The following is a 20,260-nucleotide window of genomic DNA, read 5'->3' as shown; positions in this document are numbered from 1 at the left end:
CCTTTCCAGTGATATCTTGTGTGGGGGGGTGTGACCTTCCAAACTTTCTGTGCATCTCTTTTAAAAATGGCCGACATCGCAACAAGCAGATTTTATGGGAAAGAGTACAAGTGAGCATGAAATTTACAATTTTAAGTATTTTGAGTCCTATATGTTGATTGTTTATTATAAATAAGCATCTCAGCAACACTGAAGTCAATTTTCAGAACTGAATTGTTTACTTTTCATTTGAAAAAAAGCAAATTTTACTAATGTACACTGTAGTGGACATCGGGACTCTGTACTTGTGTTTCCGTCACATTTCTTTGGGAACAGCTCATTGACAGAGGCTGAGTAAATTCTTATATTCTTAAATAGTTGAGGGGGATTCAGAAATTGATTTATCAGAGGATAACAGTCCATGGTAAAATGATGACCCTGTAGGAGAGTGTAAAAGTTCAGAAGAGGAAGAGCCAGATGAGGGAGATCAAGACAAAGAGCTGACGTGGTGCACCATTGGTTTCTATGGGCCGAAACCAAAACATAGGGTTTTGAGGTTTTAAATCAGTGCAAAATTAATGCCCATGGAAATATACTCCAGAAAACAGGTACCTTGATTTTGTTCTTGACTCTAAATAATGATTAAGCAATGAAAACTGTTCATGGATGGACAACAAGCCTTTTGTTGAGGCATTAATCAAAATAGCATAAGATGCAACCTGTTTGTCTTTTGCTCTAAAACGTCTGAATGGTCAATGAAATACCATCTCTAATGATGAAATCACAAAGACAAATAGTGTAGTTGATGAAAAAGAATGAAAACCCTATAATTGACATTAGTTTTTATAATATATTACTGTATTTTACATGATAATTCTAGTCTTTCCATGTACATTATAAGCATCAAAATATTACACGTTTGAGAACAATATAGTCCTGTTGTACACTACAGTGCACGGGTTATAAAATTAAAATAAAATAAAAATTTCAGATTTTTTTCTTTGCAATTTGTTCTTTACCATCCCAACACTTAATTTATGTAAAAAAAAATCAAAATCAAAAAACTTTTTTTTCCTGGGTCTCAGGAGGATACTCAACCAAAACCAACAAACAAACATTTATACAATAAAAACATTGTATAATTTCAACAGTTATCTAAGATGTCTGAGAACCTGGAACCTGGAACCCGTCTCAATGAAGTACATTGAATCACTCATTTTATGTCATTTCATTCAGTTATCTAGAAGATGTAAGTGCAAGTCCATTTAGATAATATGTTACAAAATACCTTTAATCACAAAATATGAAAAAATATAATGTTTTTACCTTTTAAAATATAAGAAAAGGTTGCAAACATAGTCTCAGGGGAGGTTCATGCTATGTAAGTCAATGGGACTCCACTGCGTTGAATGCACCAGGAATTTTCCATATTTGCATACTGTTGCCATATGGCAACAATTGTATTTTGGTATATTACAAAAATACTATTACATCAAAACTGAATTAAATAAAAAAAATATAAAGTTTACTTTCCCCAGATAGTGATTTCAATTTTTTATTTGATGAAAATTTTCCAAAATTCTGAATAAAAGACAGTCTTCGGGAGCCCTGCACAGTGATGTTTACATGGCACATGTCCATGAGCAAAAGGGACTGGCAAACAGGATATCCTGGTCATTTGACCTCATAAATTGTATGTCCTTCAAAGTAAAAGCCCCCTTTTCACACCTAACTGTAAAAACAAAAAAAAATATCATAGCTTTTTAGAAAAATAAAGATAAAGTAATTGTTGCCATATGGCAACACTATGCAATAGAGGGTTAGGAATCACATGGATGTAAAGTTTTCAGTTACAGTATTTCAGTGCTACCTGAACCCATCTACCTGTGCTGAGGGAGTTTGTCAGTTAAAAAGAGGTGACAGAGATGCAGGTGCAGGTTTCACAGTCAGACTTATAATCCTGTGTTTATGTTGCTTCATTTCCTCTGAATATTAAATGCCTAGAAGTTATTTTTATGATACTGCATGTGCAGAGACAATGAGAACACGTTTTGTGTAATTAGGGGATAGTGTGATTGGCTGCTGTTATGAATCCAGCATATGTTGACCCCACCCCCACACACACACACACACACACATACACACTTTAGATTTAAGTTTGCATCATAAAGCAAGACAGAGAGAGAGAAAAGATAGCCAGGTTTTCTGGATGGCTCAGTACACATGTGAGCACTATTAATAAAACTACTCTGTTATGGAAAATCACCGCAACTGAGGCCTTTCTTTCAGCTGACGGCTCATCTGTCTGTTAAAGCCATACAAAGCCAGCAGCGGGCAGCTAAAGCAACTTTAATTGACTGTAATGTGTGTTTTCATGAGAGCGCGCAAACCCACAGCAGAGAACACAGATCAGGGGTTTCTGGTGAATACGGAAAACGTGTCATTATGAATCTTTCACCACAGAATAGAATTGATAGATGCATCCACATACAGTACATGATGTCTGTGGCTTCTGTGGGGGAATGGAACATTTTCCTGAGCTGATGCAGATGATCTCACTCTTAAATGTCATTTGTCAGTTGACATCACCAAACTTATTACAGTTCTTCCTGACATGGACAATTTAACATTTAATAACAATTCATCTAATATTTGTTGAGAGATTAACAAAAAAACCACAAATGTCAACCTCATGGTGCAGCTAGAGAAACAGTCAGATCAACACAGACATGGTTTGAAGTGGTGGAAACACATATCTCGAAAAAAACGGTGGCAAAAATAAAATGCATATTCCAATGCACACATTTTATAGGTCATGTTCAATTTCCTTGTTAATGTTGTATTGACATTTCCGTGCTATTGCCATCTTGTCATCTGTTTTGATTCCAGTTTGAATGACCAAATGAAAAATATTCAGAGAATGTGCAGTTGTGTCTGGAGTTCCACCTCTCAGGATGTGTACAAATCCCACCGCCTTTATCAGTTCATAGTAGGCACATTCAGAGCAAAAAGAAAAAAAAGAGATTAAAAAAAATAGCAGAAAACATTTCTTTGTTTTAATGCATTTTAATCCTGTGATTTGGATAATAGTGGCAGCCTAGGAGGACGGTTGTGTTTTGGGAGAGAGGTAGAGGGAGAAAAAATTTACTATGGAAACTTGAAGTATCAAAATAATCCACATGATTTACTGCACCACACCGCTCCCCGGGGGCAGCAGGGGCCCGGCTGTAGAGAAGTGGTACCTGAGACCAGATGAACATTAAAACGTCACCACTTTCCTGTACAGATCACTATGTCTCCGTTGTATCTATTTCAGCGTCAGCCACACAGCAGGTTTAATCCTACATCATGAGGCCCCAGCAAGGCCTCTGACAGTGACGCTGGGTGTGATGTTTACATATCAGACGAGGGCTGCTGCTTACAAATTAGTCCCTTTGGGTGTATCACTGGCTCCATGATCTCACTGGCCCTTGGCTAACTCCTGACCAAACATGTGAGGCTCAAGCAGATCTGTCAATCTCTTAAAAGCAGCACTAGTCTGCCTGTCAGTCCCTTGTGAATGGTCTTACTCATGTTAACATTTGTAGCAGGCAGCTGCTCTCACATGTCTTGACCACTGGAGGGAAATGTTTAAGTCATTATAGAGAATTTTAAAGTGCACAGGGATGAAAGGATTTAAGCAGGATGCAAGTTTCTTTTCTTTTTTTGGTCCTCCAGGGGCACTGCTGAGCCAAATGACACATTTAATTAAAGCAGAAGTAAGCGATCCGGTCGTTTTGGCTAACTTCGTTAGTTAGCCCCCGCCCTCATCATGGATCGATTGGTCCTCGTCCCTACGTCACCACATTCACGCGCATCCCTTGGCTGCACACACAGCCCTTCATGCCGTTCTCTCTCCTCATTGGATAAAGCTTGTAGGATACAAGGAAGTATACAAGACGTTTTCTCCTCGGCTTACAGCAGAGCAGAGTGACTGACAGACCCGTGTTTTGGACTGTAAGTGATTGCCATCTATTTAAGACTTATATTAACACAAATATTCCGCTTACTTCTGCTTTAATAATAAATGAATACAGTCAAATAAAAAAATCTATAACCTGAATTTAAAAGATATGTTTAAAAAAAAATGATTGATGTTTTGTGGAGAAAACGGCTTATTGTGCTGTGTATCAAACTATATACAACAAATTTAACATACAGTTTGATACTCAACATCTAAACCATTTCCAAAACTCAGGAGTCTCTGAGGTTTCATCAGTTGCAAAAGGAAGAAAAAACAACAACAAAAGAGGAATCCAAGTACAAACTTGCAGGTTTTACACTGAATGTGGTGTTGTTCATGGCTCCAGTGCTGGAAGATACTGCAACTGATTCACCGATTTAATGTAAATAAGTATAAAATGAAGAAGAGCAAGATACACAGCATATCATAACAAATACCTCAGTAGAACATAACAAGTAAAAAATCATATAAATGTTTACCACATGTTTTTTCTTAATATAATTTCAAGTACTGATATCCATATGAAGATATTTTATAGCTCTGAGCATCTCTTCTGATTGGCTGACTATTTCCCGAGTGCTCTAATAAAATATAGCACATATAGAAAACAATAACAGATTGGAGGTTGGGCTGTGCTGAGCAGAGTCCAGGTAGCTATATTTATGGCTCAGTTAGTTTTTGAATACAGGCTGTATGTAGTTCTCTGTGGACTGACACTTCGATACTTTCACAGCACTCATATAAACTCAGGACCCAAGGAACATGGAAATCTCACTTAAAACTATATGGGATGTTTAAGGACTTTACAGTGATTACATTTCTAAACTATCTATTAAACAACTCAGCATATGGACTGGAAACAGAGGGAAACAGGTGGCCTGCTGCTTTAAAGCTATATATCAAGAAATAGATTTTCAATACACTTGTGTACAGTGAGATTTAGAGGCGTTGGCAGCAGGATTTTATTACCCTCAGACACGGTTTGTTGGTCTCTGTTTCCGGTCGCTATGCTAGGCTTAATTAACCAGCTGCTGGCTGTGGCTTCATATTCATCACAGAGACACAAGAAAAAAAACTGGAATGTAACAGTCACATCTCAAATAGTTGAGTGGAGCACATAAATTCTTACTAAATCTCTAAAATTGAAAACATACACTGATAACAATAATGACCGACTGTATCAGCTAAGTTACAGTGTGACTTGGGTATTAAACATTACTTTGAGTGTAGTTGTCCATGTGTGTTATGGAACTAATCTCATGACCTTGCTCTCTTAATGGATAGCTTATGTGACACATTCCAAGCTTAATTACTGTACATACACAATCTTTAAATCACTCTGAACAAATTTGAAAAGACATAACATTAACCAAAAGATAAAATATAAAGATAAAATGACACATAAATGAACAAAAATAAATCTTAACTGCTTACTTTCCTGACCTGTGTGAAGTGATAGCAGGCCATCGTATATTGTACATTCAATAACACATGCTGATGTACAATACGAGCTGAAACTAGATTTATCTTCACTATTTACAAGCAAGTTACATTTTCTGACAGAAATTTGGTCTTTTTCCTATTCATAGACTGTACATTGTAATAATCATTTGTTTAAAACACATAATTAAACTTATTTCTATCAATCTAATGTATGACTATTGATCTCTTTACATTTATTTATTTATTACATTTACATTTTAATAACTTCTGTAAATATAACATTGAATATTGTTTATTTACTTTTTACTTTTTTTTTTTTACTTTTTTTTTATTTGTTTTTTGTGTAAGTATCTTCATTTCAGTCAGAGTTAAATGGTGTTCAGGGTGATTTGCCAGGTAGGATTTTTATTTCAGTCCCAGTTTTGGCTCACCCATCTTGGTCTGGCTCAACATAGTCCCCATCCTCCTGCACCACTGCTGGAGGAGCCACTGTGTTGCTTTCAGGTGTGGGCACGAGGCTGTCATGGACTTCAGCTGTAGTCTGAGTGATTTCAGGGCTGACATCGATGTCATCATAATTCTCCTGTGGATCGTCCACCTCGTAGGTGACCCCGTCTGTGAAGGAGGAAAAAAGAAGCATGTTAATTTTAGTTACGTAGTGTGATTTGACAATGTGAGAAGTCAGCGAGAAAGTATTGTGTGATGTGAATGAAACTTTCCATCGCTCTGATCGATGGTATCCTGTTGGATGGATCTGTCCCTGGAGGCCTGAGAGGTCAGGGGCTGAGTCTCAACTACTTCATCAATATCATCATAAGGTAATGAGGATGTGCTCCGTGCGTCTCTCTCCGCAATTTCAGACTCTGTTCTGAAGTCTACATTAACAAAAGCAAAACAACAAACATACTTTCGCAACACATTTCAAATCAAAATGCCCTCACTTCCACCAGGTACAGTAAACATAAAACAAGTGAAACAAACTCAAACTATTCTTACCATATTCTACATAACTAAAATCAGTGCTTTTTTTACGTAATAAATAATCAAAGACAGATGAAAAAATTACAGAGGTAACATTAAAACTGTTATGTAGATTATATTATGTAAATACTTGTACAGCATTTACAAAAAAAAATAGTTTATAAAGAAATAGTGAGTACACTACATGATAATAAAGTACATAATGTTATTTATCATACAGTATATGTGCAGTACATGTAACATGCACATGCTAAACAAAAATGATACAATAATTATCATAGAAATCAAAGAGAATACATGATACTATTATATATAAATAAAACAAAATGAAGAACTACTATTTTTTGAACTCACTGGCACTATTTAAGTCTTCCATTTCATCTTCTTTGACGTCCTCATAGTCACCACTTTCAAACTCCATTTCACCTCCAGCCATCATCCTCACTACATGAACACAGGATTAGATATTTACTGCTAGGTAAAAAAAAAAAAATACAGTGGACAGCACAGTAAGAGTACAACACGCACATATTACAAAGATATTGGAAGAATTATTTCCACTACAATTGTACTTGGTGGGCAGCACTGATTAACTGCATTTTTAGATCTAAACCTTTTCATGGTAATTTTATCATCTTATGTAAGGAGAGACCGTGTAAAGGAGGACATGCAGCCAACTGACCCGAGTGGCTGAGGTCAGGAATCAACCTTGACGTGTGTTATGCAGTCTAGGTGGGTTGAGATACAACTGAAAAGCATCTGTGATTGTCTCAGAGGCATGATGAAGAAGTCAGTATACAGAAAGACTGACCTCTTGTGGCAAAATGACTCCAATGCGTTTTACAATCAGGATGATTAGATGGATTGACGTGTTCAGTCAAACTCTAGTGAAACAGTGTACTTCTTAACAATCTGAATTTCACTGCAGGTGAAGTAAGAACCAGCAGAGGATGGAGGATACAAAATAATTTAATACTCACAGCGCATGTTCTTATTGTCCCTTGCCCTCTTGATAATGCAGATGCGTACAAATGCAACAATCAGTATCACCATGATCAAAAACAGTACTACTCCCACAATTACAGGGATACTGGGTGGTTGAGGGGGCGGAGGCGGTTGGGTGGGAACTACATATCCTGAAAGCAAACACAAACATATTAGCATGTACCCTCAGTTAGTTTTAAATAAAGCAGCAGTTTTAGAGAAAATAAGACACAATTTACAAAATAATACAAAAAGATGATTCTTATTCAAAATACCAGTATGAATTGTTTTGGGAAGCAGTCTGATTTACTAGGAAAGGGATCAAGACATACTTACCGCCACAGTAGATCTCAGCTGGTTTGGAGTTTTTACACTTCTTTGCAGTGACACAGTGCTTGATGTCCTCATGTTGAGGGGTGCATTCCAGTGAAAAGTTCAAGTCCTTGAATCAGATTTAAACTTGTCTTTAGATTTATTCATTTTCATGCATCCACACAAAACAATAGACTGATTCTGATTAACAGATAAATATGAGGATGGAATCATTTATGATGACAACACAAAAGAGAAGAAAAGATATTACAGAAATTCAAATATTTACCTCAGTCTCTTTCTGATTTTTTTGTTCTAAATTTAAGGGTGGTTCACATCTAAGCTCCTTACATAGCAGTTCCTTAGCTTTATAATCAAGGGATGGACACATCTTTTCCCATCTATCTCCATTCCGGAGACGAATCTGCCCTCCACATGTTTCTGTGGTGTTGAACTTCACACTTCCTGTATAAGCCATACATAAATAAATGAATGAATGATTCAGTTTTAACTTTGGGAAAATCTGAGTGAATCATCACTTTGTCAATGGGAGTCAGATATCCATAAAACCCTCATGGCTGACTATGAAGATGAGGCTAGCTTACAGGGAGCAAAGGGAAACAGTCAAAAGTTTGATAATCAAAAAATAACAAGTTACACTTTAAACCTTTACACTTTAACCTTACACTGTATGAATATCTACAAGATAAAAGATGTTCACTTGTTATTTTAACATTGAAAATTGCTTGCTATGCCATCTATTCCCCTCTTTGCTCCCCGTCTTTTTTTTTAAGCTAACGCAACATGAAATAGCAATGACTATGTATTTCTACTTTTTAAATAATCAAGCAAGAAAATTGTAATTACTCTTTAGCCGCTTGCTGCAGAGATAATATAATTTACAAAATACCTTCCTGGAAATTTTAAATGAGAGGTGCATAAATGTTTCACACTCAGTTTTATTCTGATCAAATATAATGAATAAGTAGGCTCAAAGCAGATCCTTTAAGACTCATTATCTTCCATCTGAAATAACATAATTCAGACACAATGACAGTTAACAACACTTACCAACACAGTAAACAGACACCGGTTGTCCATCGCACCTTCCCTCGACTGTCTTGCATTGGCTAAGATGGTAATGGTGTTTATCACAACGGACATACTGGCTCTCAAAACCTGACCGAGAGTTGATGAGTTCACTACGAACAGCGTTGCTACAGCCTTTCTCTTGACAAGTCATGTCTGAATAGGTGTCGTTCCAGTTAGTGCTGCACACTTTCATTCCATTCCATTTCACTTCACCGTGACAGTCCCCTGACAAGGTGATATTGGGTTTACCTAGGAGAGAAAACAATAAAAGATCAAATATTGCATTAGCAGAAAAGCAGTAAATGAAAGCAATTTGTGACACAAATAATGTAATAGTGAAAAGTGACAGAATATAGCTAGAAAGGAGAATTTTACTTGTTTATCCTCCCTAGATACAGCATGTATAAATAAAAATAAAAAATCAAATAGGTATAGAGTTGTTCCTCATGCAATTAAGAAAATACCACTTTGAAAAAAAAACCATCTGCTAAATTCACAACAGATGGCAGTTTACCAAAATAAAATTAAACTTAAGCAATGAGGTATCCCAGGAAACCTCTGTTTCATAAACTAATATTTTCCTAACAGATATACCCTACACCAGGAAGCTGCTCCTAGCTGATGACAAGCACAAAATTGAATATCTAGAGGGACCTATAATTTGAAACAAATACATTGTGGTTTTAGGAAATTCTTTGACCAATCTTTGCATGTGTTAGACAACATAATCAACATCATTTGCATGTCAGTAGCCTACCCTAGAATAGGACGGTTCAGGTTAGTTTATCCATTAGAAGAAACAATGGAAACTTGAGCTCACATTGAAAAGGGCTATTTGATGGAGAGATGGGGTTGCTCTTTAAATTTAAAATAAAGCAAACATTAAACTAATGTCAGCTTTTTCTGTGGGTGTTTTCTATATCGTTTTGGTGAAAACATTTTATGATGCTTCTGTGCCGATGCTTACAGCTGCTCCTCTAAACTGATAACACATTGATCAGATTGTAATACACTGACCTCACGTAGCCCCATGTCAAATAACCAGAGATATCACTCACTGCACCTACATGCCAACTAAATTTTTTGTGAACCATCTCATCTACTAAAAGGTTTACAATGCAGCTGTAGAATCATAAAATCCTGTCTAAGCAAAATTTACCATCACACTCAATATGGAGCTGGTGAGGTGAGCTGTCATTGGTGAGCACAGGTGAGCTGTCATTGTGTTCACAATCCCAGATGTTTTTCGGTTTTGTAGAACAGTTGAAGCTGCTGCTCCAAAGAGAAGGGTTAGGGTTATGGGAGGTTTTGTTAGACTTTAATTGTCCACACTCCAGATCCTGGCAAAGCCGTTCCCCCTCAGTGTCTGTCCAGCCTTGAATGGAAACAGCATGAGTTTTTTCTTTGGACTTAATAGACACTGGTCCTTTACAGGTATGGGGGACCGTCATCTGTCGCCAATCTGAGATCCACAAGAGAAAAGAGTGAGAAAAGGTTGGAAAAATGCTAAACTCATTAATGACAGTGTTTCAGCAGTAGTTCAAAGATGCATATATATTTATATCATCTTCTGAATTTAGTTGTTTATGGGCAAATAAAGTATTAAAGGCATTTCTGCAAAGAGGATCATTTTCTTTCTTACAGAAACAAAGAAATCGATATAACTCAAAGCAGATTGCATGTCATTGCTTTACGTTTAGTACTGTAAACAGTTTTCTAATGGTAGCTTCATACTTATCTTACTGTTATAAAAATATTATTTACCCATCAGCATAGAACATAATTCATTAACAAACTAAGGTTTTAGATGCTAGAAAAACAATCTGCAGCTGGAAATTGCTCATAACCCTAATATATGATTTCTCTGTCAGCCAGCATCCTACAGTCTTTTATTCTGTATAATCCTTTGATTCTAAAACCAACATGTTCAGATAGATTTGTGACAAAATATATGGATGATTACTGTAAGAAGAGACAAGATGATCACACATACCTGCGCACTTGAGGCCAATAGGATCACAGTTCTTGGTTCTAGGGCCTGAAGTGATATTACATTCTGATAATGGCTTTTCTCTTTGACACACAAGTTGTGAAATCGCATCTGTCCCTGGTTGTCCAAAGTAGGTAATCTGTTCGACAGCCTGACCACATCCCAGCTCCTGACAGATGGTGTGTTGCACGTCTTTGTTTTGAAGAGCATCTTTACACACTGGGAGCCACAACCCTTCATACGAAACCTGCACATTTCCAGAACATTTGTCCACAGAGTTATTGAATCTGGGTTTGGCGCTACCTGCAACAAAACAATTAAAGATACACAGTGTTAAAATCTTGTGGTATTTATGTGGCTGTTTTAGTACAACATGAATAAATTAATCAATTAATATATGATAAATATTAACTAATGAATAAATAAATCAGTCTGGGTCAAAAGTACAAAATGTAGGATTTTCATTTAATTTGATTACATTATAACATCATCTAATTTCATAAAATGGTTGTTTTATTTCTTAATTCATACCACACACCAAGAAGAAAAAACAAGATATATCACACAAAAAGTTATATAATTCATCAGGAAAATAAATAAATGATTTTGTTGTTTAATTGTTATGATGTGTTAGATTAGAAGAAGAAAAAAGAAAAGAGAGGCCAAGGGGTTCTTTGGCTTGTGGAGACATTTTGAAAAGATAAAAGAAAAAACACAGTAGTGTAATTGTTATAAAGATTTAAATAATTAGTTTACACATAAATCCTTTAAACTCAAGGCAAGCCATTACCTGAGCAGATGACGTAGGCTTCGTTTGGACAAATTCTGTTGTCGCTTTTATCATTCAGCACAAAACTGCACTGGGTCAGGTTGGGGGTCAGCGTTGTAGAGTGCAAACTCAGGATGAGCACAGGTTGGTTTGCACGCTTTTTATCGGCCTTCATGACTTTACTCCCACAGCCTTGGCTCATACACAGCATCTCAGAGTGCTGGGTTGTCCAGGTGTCCGCACACACACCTCCAGTCCTTCTATTCACATTGGCAACAACTCTCCCCCAACACTCATTCGTTAGCTGAAACTCAACTGCTCCTGTTGAGTCAACCCAAAAGCAAATAACAAACAAGATCAGGGAGTTGTTTGCTGACCTGCATCAGCAGATTTGTTTCCCCCCTAATTTAAGATTTCTGACATCTCAAAGTTTGGGGCCTCCCATGTGGATATGTAACATGACAACACATATTGTATACATGATCTAAAAAAAAAGTGAAATTTGTTAGATGATAAATTTAGCCTGGTTTACTAAAGTTTATATACATTTTATATTCTAAATATGTATATAATATAATATGTGTACAGTATATAAATGTGTCTGTGTGTGTCTATCATAAGGAAATGTATCATTAACTCTTAATCTCTCGAAATTATATATATATGTGCATAGTATCACATTTGTGTATGGGTAAGGTTTGTGTAGTGAAGCTAAAATACATAATCAGAGACAGAAAATAAAATGTATGACAAGTCAAGGATATTTGGTTCATCATTGCCTCACATTACCTTTACACTCCACTGTGGCAACGGTCTTGTTGGGGTCAGATGATGGTGCCTTTGTTACACAGCTAAACAGAGATGTGGAGTTCTCTAAACACTTGTAAGACATTTCCCTAATATCTGCCTGCATATCATCAATAGGGATGAAGTCATGGTTTATGTATTGGCCACACTTCTTCTGCTGACACACTGTTTTTGCAGCTTCTTCGTTCCATGTCTTGTTAGACCCAGAGAGCCATATGGGTTTACCGTCGTGCTCTATCCCCACCATGCCAGAACACGGAGTGGACGCATCTCCCTTCAGAAAAACCATTGTATGGTCTGGAAGGGACATAAAAAAGAGACATTTGGACTAGTAAGACTGTGACAGACCAGCAGCTTGTCCTCAAAATGCATAGGCTCAGCTTAAGCCCCATGTGTGTTGTAAGGTTGTCCTTGATCTTTGAAAGGTGCATAAAAATGAAAGTTATTATTATTATTATTATTTTATCTTTTTTTTTTTACCACTGAAATTACTTCAGATTAATATGAATCCATAAAAACCTTATTTTACTTTGACCCTCACCCCACACAGTGTGTAAAGTTACAACCAATATCTTATGTGAACAATGGATGAACTGACTGAGGAATGTGACAGTAAAGACCCACAGCATTTTAGCTCTTCACTCAAACTTGCATTGAAGAGATTTCAGTGCTTGTATTCAATACATTTGCAAATTTACAAAACGATTTTAAAAACACTCACTTTGTCACCGTGGTTCAAAGAGTGTAGTCTGATAAAACAGGGATTTTATCCATTAACATCTAAGTCTACACCACGATGAAGGTGAGGTGATTTTTTTTAACCATTGTGACCATGGAGACGCTGGTAACAGTTAATAAGAATGGATGAGGCACTCATACTCATACTCAACTCATACTATAAGGTGATGACATCAGCAGTTCCTTATGCTTTCCTTAAATTTCAGTGTGTTTTATTCAGATATTTGTGGTCTGTTTATAAAACCAAAAGTGTGTGTGTTCAATTCCTTTTGGAAACAAACTAAATATACTTACCCTCGCAGATTATACCCACAGGTTCAGGTTTATCCCTTTTGTTGGACTCTTTTCCCAAACACTCAGATATGGTGGAAGTGTTTGCCTTGCAGGTCACAGGCCTAGGGAGGAATTCTCCCGAACCCTTGTTGAACATTTCAGGCCTGAGCTTCCCTTTATTCCCGCAATTCATCTGTTTGCAGACAGTGTTGGAATTTTCGTCGCCCACCCAGTTAGTTTTATCAACTTGTTTCCATTCGCCATCATAGTTGATCTCAAGTCTCCCAGCACATTTTCCAGGGCCATCCATCAATTTCACCTGTATGCTGCCTGTACCATGACAACAAGAGAACTGTCAAACATCCATAAACACACAAAATCATCTTACTTAATGTATTTGGGCAGAAATTACTCAACTTGTCTTGTACTTATACTTCCACAGAATCACATCACATTTTTTTCCATAATGTCAAAGTAAAGTTTCTAGTGTTTCTCTTGATCTCCATCAATAAAATTGGGAATTCTCTAACGCCTCTGTATGTAAAAAGCCGAAATTGTCAAATTACACATACTGTAGCAGGAAGTGACTATCACTGTGGGACCTCTGTCATATCTCACCTGCACAGATGACATAAGCCTTGGACGAACAGTCTGGGCTACGCTTGGCCCTGCAGTACCAGAGCGAGGCCTCATTGCCTAAGCAGTCCACGTTGTCCATGGCTCCTTGAGTCTTGGTAGTGCTCTCTTTGCGATAACTAATCGCCTAGTAGAAAGCATGTTCAGTAAAATCCTACAATTCATCTTACAATTCCTTTGTATCAGACAGAAAACTATAGTAAGTTACAGAGACATACACTGTAATACATTATACCAGCACTGACACACTTACAGTACAGTAATGTGAACTTTCCCTTATGCATGTAGAGTGGTGTGACTTTTCTGGATCTTATTATGCTGACATACAAGTTTTTCTGGACTTATGGTAATTATAACCGAGTCTGACTCTTGTCTAATTGTTAGTAACTGGCCTACTAGACACACTGTAACAGATGCTGCACTTGCATTTAATTAAAATGAGGGTTAGCTATTGTAAGGTGATGTTAGAAACTCACCTTTCCACAGTTAAGCTCCTGGCAAACCACTTCAGCTTCTTTTTCAGTCCAGCGGGAGCCACACACAGGGCGTATGTTACCGCTCACATTGATATGAACTGCACCGTAACACTTGCTGGATTTCCCACCAACCATCAGAACAACATTGACTGTGTCTATGGAGAATAGAAAGAATAGAAATTTCAAGTGGCTCAAGATGGTGAGTACATGTCAATGTCATTTGAAAGATGTTTTTTTCTCCAGTGTGTAAAATGGGGGGGGCTTCAGATTCTAGATTGCAGCGCTCGCACTCACCCCTCCTGTCGGCAAAGTGACAGTAGCCTCCGAGAACAAAAAAACCTGTTTACTATGACTGGGACAACTGGGAGTATTTCAGGAGCATGGTACGATGAGGTGTAGATCTAAACTATTTTACGGGTCTGTTATTTCCTACTCCTTCTTCTTTCCTTCTGCCTTCTCCTTAGTTGGTTTATTTAGGAACACAAAACTCACAAAATGTGTTCTCTGGCTGGCTGGATTTTCCGCTCGGGTTGCCGTACAAACATGGCGGCGCAAGATGGCGACACTCTCTAAAGCAAGACCTTTGCTATGTATTATTCTTTTAAACAGTATATATAGGCTACTGCATAAAAAAAATTATAAGAAAACGAAAACCAAAATTATTTTATTTTATAGCAATTATAGGCTACACTGAGACAAATATATTCATGGGTAGTATATTCAGACTTAGCCAATAAACCTTGCCAATTATTACACACTGTACCTTTAAAGGAACTTTTAAGAAAAGTTGTTTTGATACATAGAACATAAAAACAAAGAGGCAGCTTTGAGCTTGTTTGTGGAAATGATGTGGTTGAATATGAATGAGTTGAATTACCTGAGCAAGTCAGCTGTGTGTTATTATTACTATCCACACTGTGACTGTCTTTGTTGCCGCAGTGCATCTGGCGGCACCGCGCATCAAGACTGCGTCTGTTGTTGTTAACAGGAGTCCACTTCCCTTTCTTCTCGATCTCCAGCTGACCAGAACAGACGTTTGATGCCTCTCCTCTGAGCTGCAGCCTCTCATAACCTGTTGAAATCAACATCCTCCAAATTCAGTGACAGGCTGCAACACTTAAGCAAACATATTTACTAAATGTGTTTGAATATACACACATACATACCATTGCATACGACAGAAACAGGGCTTCTGCACTGTGTTGATTCCTTAGTGACACACTGCCACAGATTATCCATAGGCTTGATGTCTGAACAGCTGATCGCCATATTCTTCTTTGAGTTGAAGTCTTTCCAGATCATCCAGTCCACAGTCGTCTCCTTTGATTCACCACACTTCAAGCTTTTGCAAAAAGCGTCTGCTTCAGGCTTACCTTAACGTGACAGCAATCATACACATGATGGTTAATTAACATTATTCAAGTAGAAAACACATCAGAGTACTGATGCCAGTGGTGTTATGAGTAATGATAGAAGTGCTAGAAGAATAACAATATGTACTGTATATACTATACGTGTGTGTGTGTGTGTACAGTATATACACATGATGTAAGTAAGTTAATGAAAGTAGCTAAACATCAACATGTACATTAAGCATCAGTAGTAGAAGTGTTGTAGTGAACACACAGTTAGAACTCTTACCCCAGTTGTCAGCAGACTCAACACATAAGTAACCTGTCCATGAGTCATCTATGAAGTAACGCACAGCTCCCGCACAGTTATATCCATCCAGGTCCATTTTGATTTTATCTAGAGGAGCAAATATGATTTACAGACACAATTAGCAGCCACTATCATCATCATCATCATCATCATCATCATCATCATCATCATCATCATCATCAAAATGTTGCCACATTGTAGTGGCTCCTCCATGCACAGCACAGAATATTGGATTTTTTTTTTTTTGATGTATGGTTTTAGGCAACAAGAGTAAAAAGTTCAGCCTCACCTGAACATTTGATCTTTTTCACAGTAGATTTATTGTATTTGCTGATGCCCCAACCAGGCCATGGACAGTTCCACAGATGTTCCTCGGATCCACTGCACTTCAGTTCATTAAGCCACATCTTCTTATCCATGGGCCTCTCCACATCTGTTGAATGTGGCATACGATTCCCGCAGTGAGCGCTCCTGCACACCACTTCTTCAGTGGGGTTACTCCAGTCTTTATCGCCAACGTAGCCCCACTCGTTGTCATAGAAGACTTCAACATGGCCTTCACACGGATTACTTCCATCTCTGAGAATCATCCGGTGCTCACCTGATCACAAGGCAGAAGGATACACACAAGCATTTAATAGAGTGGGTATAGGCCTACAGTACAGTAGTTTTTTTATTTTCTGGGGCCTCTTTGTAATCTGTCAACGCACATTTACTGTGTGTGAAAAACTGAATTTAATTATTTAATTTATTTAATAAAAAATATGCGAATGTTTATGAACTCTTAGTTAAAGCATTTTATTTTATTTCCTTGTATCCTACAAGCTTTATCCAATGAGGAGAGAGAACGGCATGAAGGGCTGTGTGTGCAGCCAAGGGATGCACGTTTAATTGTATTTCAATTTGAATTGTGTTTCTATTTGTCTTCAATGTCAGTTGAGGTTTTAAATAGTTAATATAGTTTAAATACAAAACAGGGACAAAAATACCTCATTTTCCAATTCTGCTCTTTCTGAATAATTGTCCCTCCTTTGGTTACCTGGATTAGTAATTTTATAGTAATTGTGGGAAAAATAGGAACTTCTTGGCTTCTTAGTTTTTTAAATATCATTTGATCCTAATTGCTGTACGTATGTATCACAATAATTTGTTTTATGCTTGTTTGACATTTCTTTTCAACTTATAAAAAAATGTATCAAACCCATGAAAATACAGTTTTGCCATAAAAATTGTTTGATAACAGCTTCAAATAACGTTTAGATTGTTTTGTTTTAATTTTTATTTTGTATATCAATATATTGGGGGGGAAATATGGTGATCATCTTTCATCGCAACATATTCTAAATTATTTTTTCCAAAATTAAAGCAAAGATTAAAGTTATTAAAAACAAAACTTTTTTATTTTTATTTTACGTTGCTAGATCAATTCAAATACAATCCAGATTGACACTGACTTTACAACACATGATTTAAACAAATAATAAAATGCACATTATTTCGTAATTTATGAAAATTTGCCTCAAAGGTGTCCAGATATAAGTTTTATCAAGGGACTTAATTTGGCTTTTGATTTTAATTAATTTCCCAGGGGACGTGTGATGTGACTTTTGGTAATTTTCTTGAAGTTTCATATATTTTCCTCATGAACCTAAAAATTCAGCAACACTTTGAAATTCTCACCTTTACCCACATAAATGAAAAATGAACATGCAGCGCCTTTTACCCCACTTTTTTCACAATTTTCAAAGCAATTTCTCTCTTGTTTTTAATTGTTTTAACCTGACATGAAAAATAAAGTTCTCTAAAACTTTGTGTTCACCCTTTCCCCCCTTACACATACACTGCAAAACTGCAATCTGTTTGTCATTTTGTTGTACACAGAGATGCTTTTAAAAGTGACTACTGTACTGTTCACAGAAACCTCTTTTCATCACGTCAGGAAATAGTCAATCTTCAGATTTAGAGACATTTCCTGAAGTGCATGCATGTGGTTGCCATTGACCTAATTTAAACGCTCAGTCACATCCTTTTTCAAAATGGCAGGTTAATATTTAACCTCAAAATATGTTAAGTATAAAACATTTCACAATCAAACAATCAAATCTAAATAAAAATTGTAGTTGTAACTTGTAACTTGCCTTCTGAGGGGTGAGCGATGTAGATGAGAAGGAGGAGCCACATCATCACTACAGCTCATGACGAGAGGAGAGTGAGGCAGAAGAATGAGCTGCTCAGCTTTATATTGCCATGGGTGTGCCCACCAAAAATCGATGTGAGCTGCGACCTGCTCACGCCTCATTGAAATTCTTTGCAGACAAACCATATTACACACAAAAAAAAAGTGATATATATGTATACTATATTTCACATACATCTGGGTTATTTTAAAAGTGTACACCCATTTAACAAATCTAATCCATCTATATTCCTTCTACCTGCAGCGAACGCACCTCACTGTGCATATGGACACAATGGACAAAGCCAAATTAAAATCTCCTTTTTACCAGTGCCATCGATAGCTTTAACACACAATGACACAGATAGATGTTTATCTGACATGACTGAGTGAAGAAAAATTACCATTAATTAAGAGAAAATCATTAAGGATTGTCACCGTGAATTTGAATTACAAAAAATATATAGCTTTTTAAGTCACCCACTACTCAAGAAAAACCTGTTATTACAAAATTCACATTGTTAGATGTCCAAACAAAATGATTGTAACTCATTACTATTTCATGAAGACAAAATAGAATTATAATCATTAAAAATGTAACTCATGAAAATTAAATGTACTGTTGTAACTGCTGTTTTTATTCTATTGAGATCAACCGGCAAACTAATGCCACTATGTTTAATATCTACTCTATGTTAAAAAAAAAAAATATGTGAAACTTTAAATAGGCTACGTGAGAACATATTTAACTATGAACTACAGTCATCAAGGGAGGCAAATGTCAACTTACATTAGAGAAATGTCAAGTTATTAATATTCTTAAAAGGGAATGATTATTTTACTGAGAAATCCTTCTGCTGCTTATTATCAAAAACAACATCTAGAGACTATAAAAAGCTCTGATGTTCTGACTTTGTCAGCAGAGACAGCAGCAATTACATTAAATAGGTAATGACTTTCAATTTCCCTTTTTTTCTAAAAAAACTCGATGTATATCAAGCGTTGACAAATTTGTAAGAACAAAACAAAACCGACACATAATGTTCATCGAGTATTGGCAAGGGTTTACAAGAAAAGGACCATGTATATTGAGGATGTTCTGTATGACGGCCACAGCTGCTTTGATAGAAGTATCCATCATGGTTGAAAAAAATAAAACGAAATAAATTAAAAATGTAAAAATATAATATAGAAAAATATATTTATTCTAAATATATTTTTAACAAGTGCAAAGCACCTATATGGCAGACAGGAAGACATGTATCATTGCCACTATCTACTTATCTATTACTATATCTGAATTCAGCTAAGTGGATAAATACGTAACATTTATCATCTCACCTTACTTTCATCACATTTACCTCTGGCGGAGCCAGAAGACAATATTGTACAGTCACATTTAACAATAGGATGATATAATATGTATCACAGGGGCCATTTGTCTGTGGAGTAGGCTACTATCATGTTTGATATGTTTCATTTTATTCTCCTTAACCCCTTACAGGGCACCTTACTGTATTAAAATACTTGGGAATTCAAAATTTGAACAATGGACCAATATTGCAGGGTATTAGAAGAGTTCTCTTTTTTTGTGGCTCTTCACCCTTTTTAAGTTCTTTTTTTTTTTAAGCATACAGTAAAAAGTTTGGACACAACTTCTCATTCAATTTTTGTTTTGTTTCTATTAATTTCTACATTCGAACTGAGGACATCAAAACTATGAAGGAACACATATTGAATTATGTTAAATAAAGCAGAATTAGATTTTAGATTTTTCGAAGTAGCCACCTTCTGCTTTGACAGCTTTGCACACTCTTGAACAGTCTTGAAGGAGTTCCCAGAGGTGCTGAGCATTGTTGGCTGTTTTGCCTTCACTCTGCAATCCAACTCAATCCATACTATCTCGATTGGGTTTAGGTCAGGTGACAGACAACATTTT

At 36.5% G+C, this 20,260-nt stretch overlaps 1 protein-coding gene across 1 annotated transcript; it reads right to left on the bottom strand.

Moving 5' to 3' along the window:
• Positions 1 to 4,417: 4,417 nt before the first annotated feature.
• Positions 4,418 to 18,326, bottom strand: LOC146984188 (scavenger receptor cysteine-rich type 1 protein M130). The gene is made up of 19 exons (XM_085783009.1): positions 18,284 to 18,326; positions 16,435 to 16,746; positions 16,125 to 16,232; positions 15,650 to 15,856; positions 15,361 to 15,555; positions 14,484 to 14,638; positions 13,990 to 14,134; positions 13,393 to 13,701; positions 12,343 to 12,657; positions 11,575 to 11,874; positions 10,788 to 11,087; positions 9,954 to 10,256; positions 8,774 to 9,043; positions 7,992 to 8,167; positions 7,727 to 7,832; positions 7,387 to 7,542; positions 6,761 to 6,850; positions 6,146 to 6,300; positions 4,418 to 6,041 (listed from the first exon to the last, which is right to left on the bottom strand). The coding sequence occupies exons 1-19, from the start codon at positions 18,324 to 18,326 to the stop codon at positions 5,853 to 5,855; spliced, it is 3,834 nt and encodes a 1,277-aa protein (XP_085639135.1). The 3' UTR covers positions 4,418 to 5,852.
• Between the last annotated feature and the right edge of the window lie 1,934 nt (positions 18,327 to 20,260).

Source organism: Trachurus japonicus, chromosome 7, assembly GCF_045865225.1.
Source record: "Trachurus japonicus isolate A0001 chromosome 7, Traja_1.0".
Classification (NCBI taxonomy): Eukaryota; Metazoa; Chordata; class Actinopteri; order Carangiformes; family Carangidae; genus Trachurus; species Trachurus japonicus.
The sequence above is the reverse complement of the archived record's forward strand: the minus strand, read 5'-3'. Positions and strand labels throughout refer to the sequence as shown.

Bases quoted from the DNA above. Each gene is read 5' to 3' on its own strand.
- LOC146984188 (XM_085783009.1), bottom strand. From the start codon at position 18,326: ATGTGGCTCCTCCTTCTCATCTACATCGCTCACCCCTCAGAAG. The intron at 12,658-13,392 runs GTAAGTATATTT...TGTCCCTTCCAG, and splicing joins TGTGGGTATAATCTGCGAGG to ACCATACAATGGTTTTTCTG. The intron at 6,301-6,760 runs GTGAGTTCAAAA...TTGTTAATGTAG, and splicing joins GGAAGACTTAAATAGTGCCA to ACTTCAGAACAGAGTCTGAA.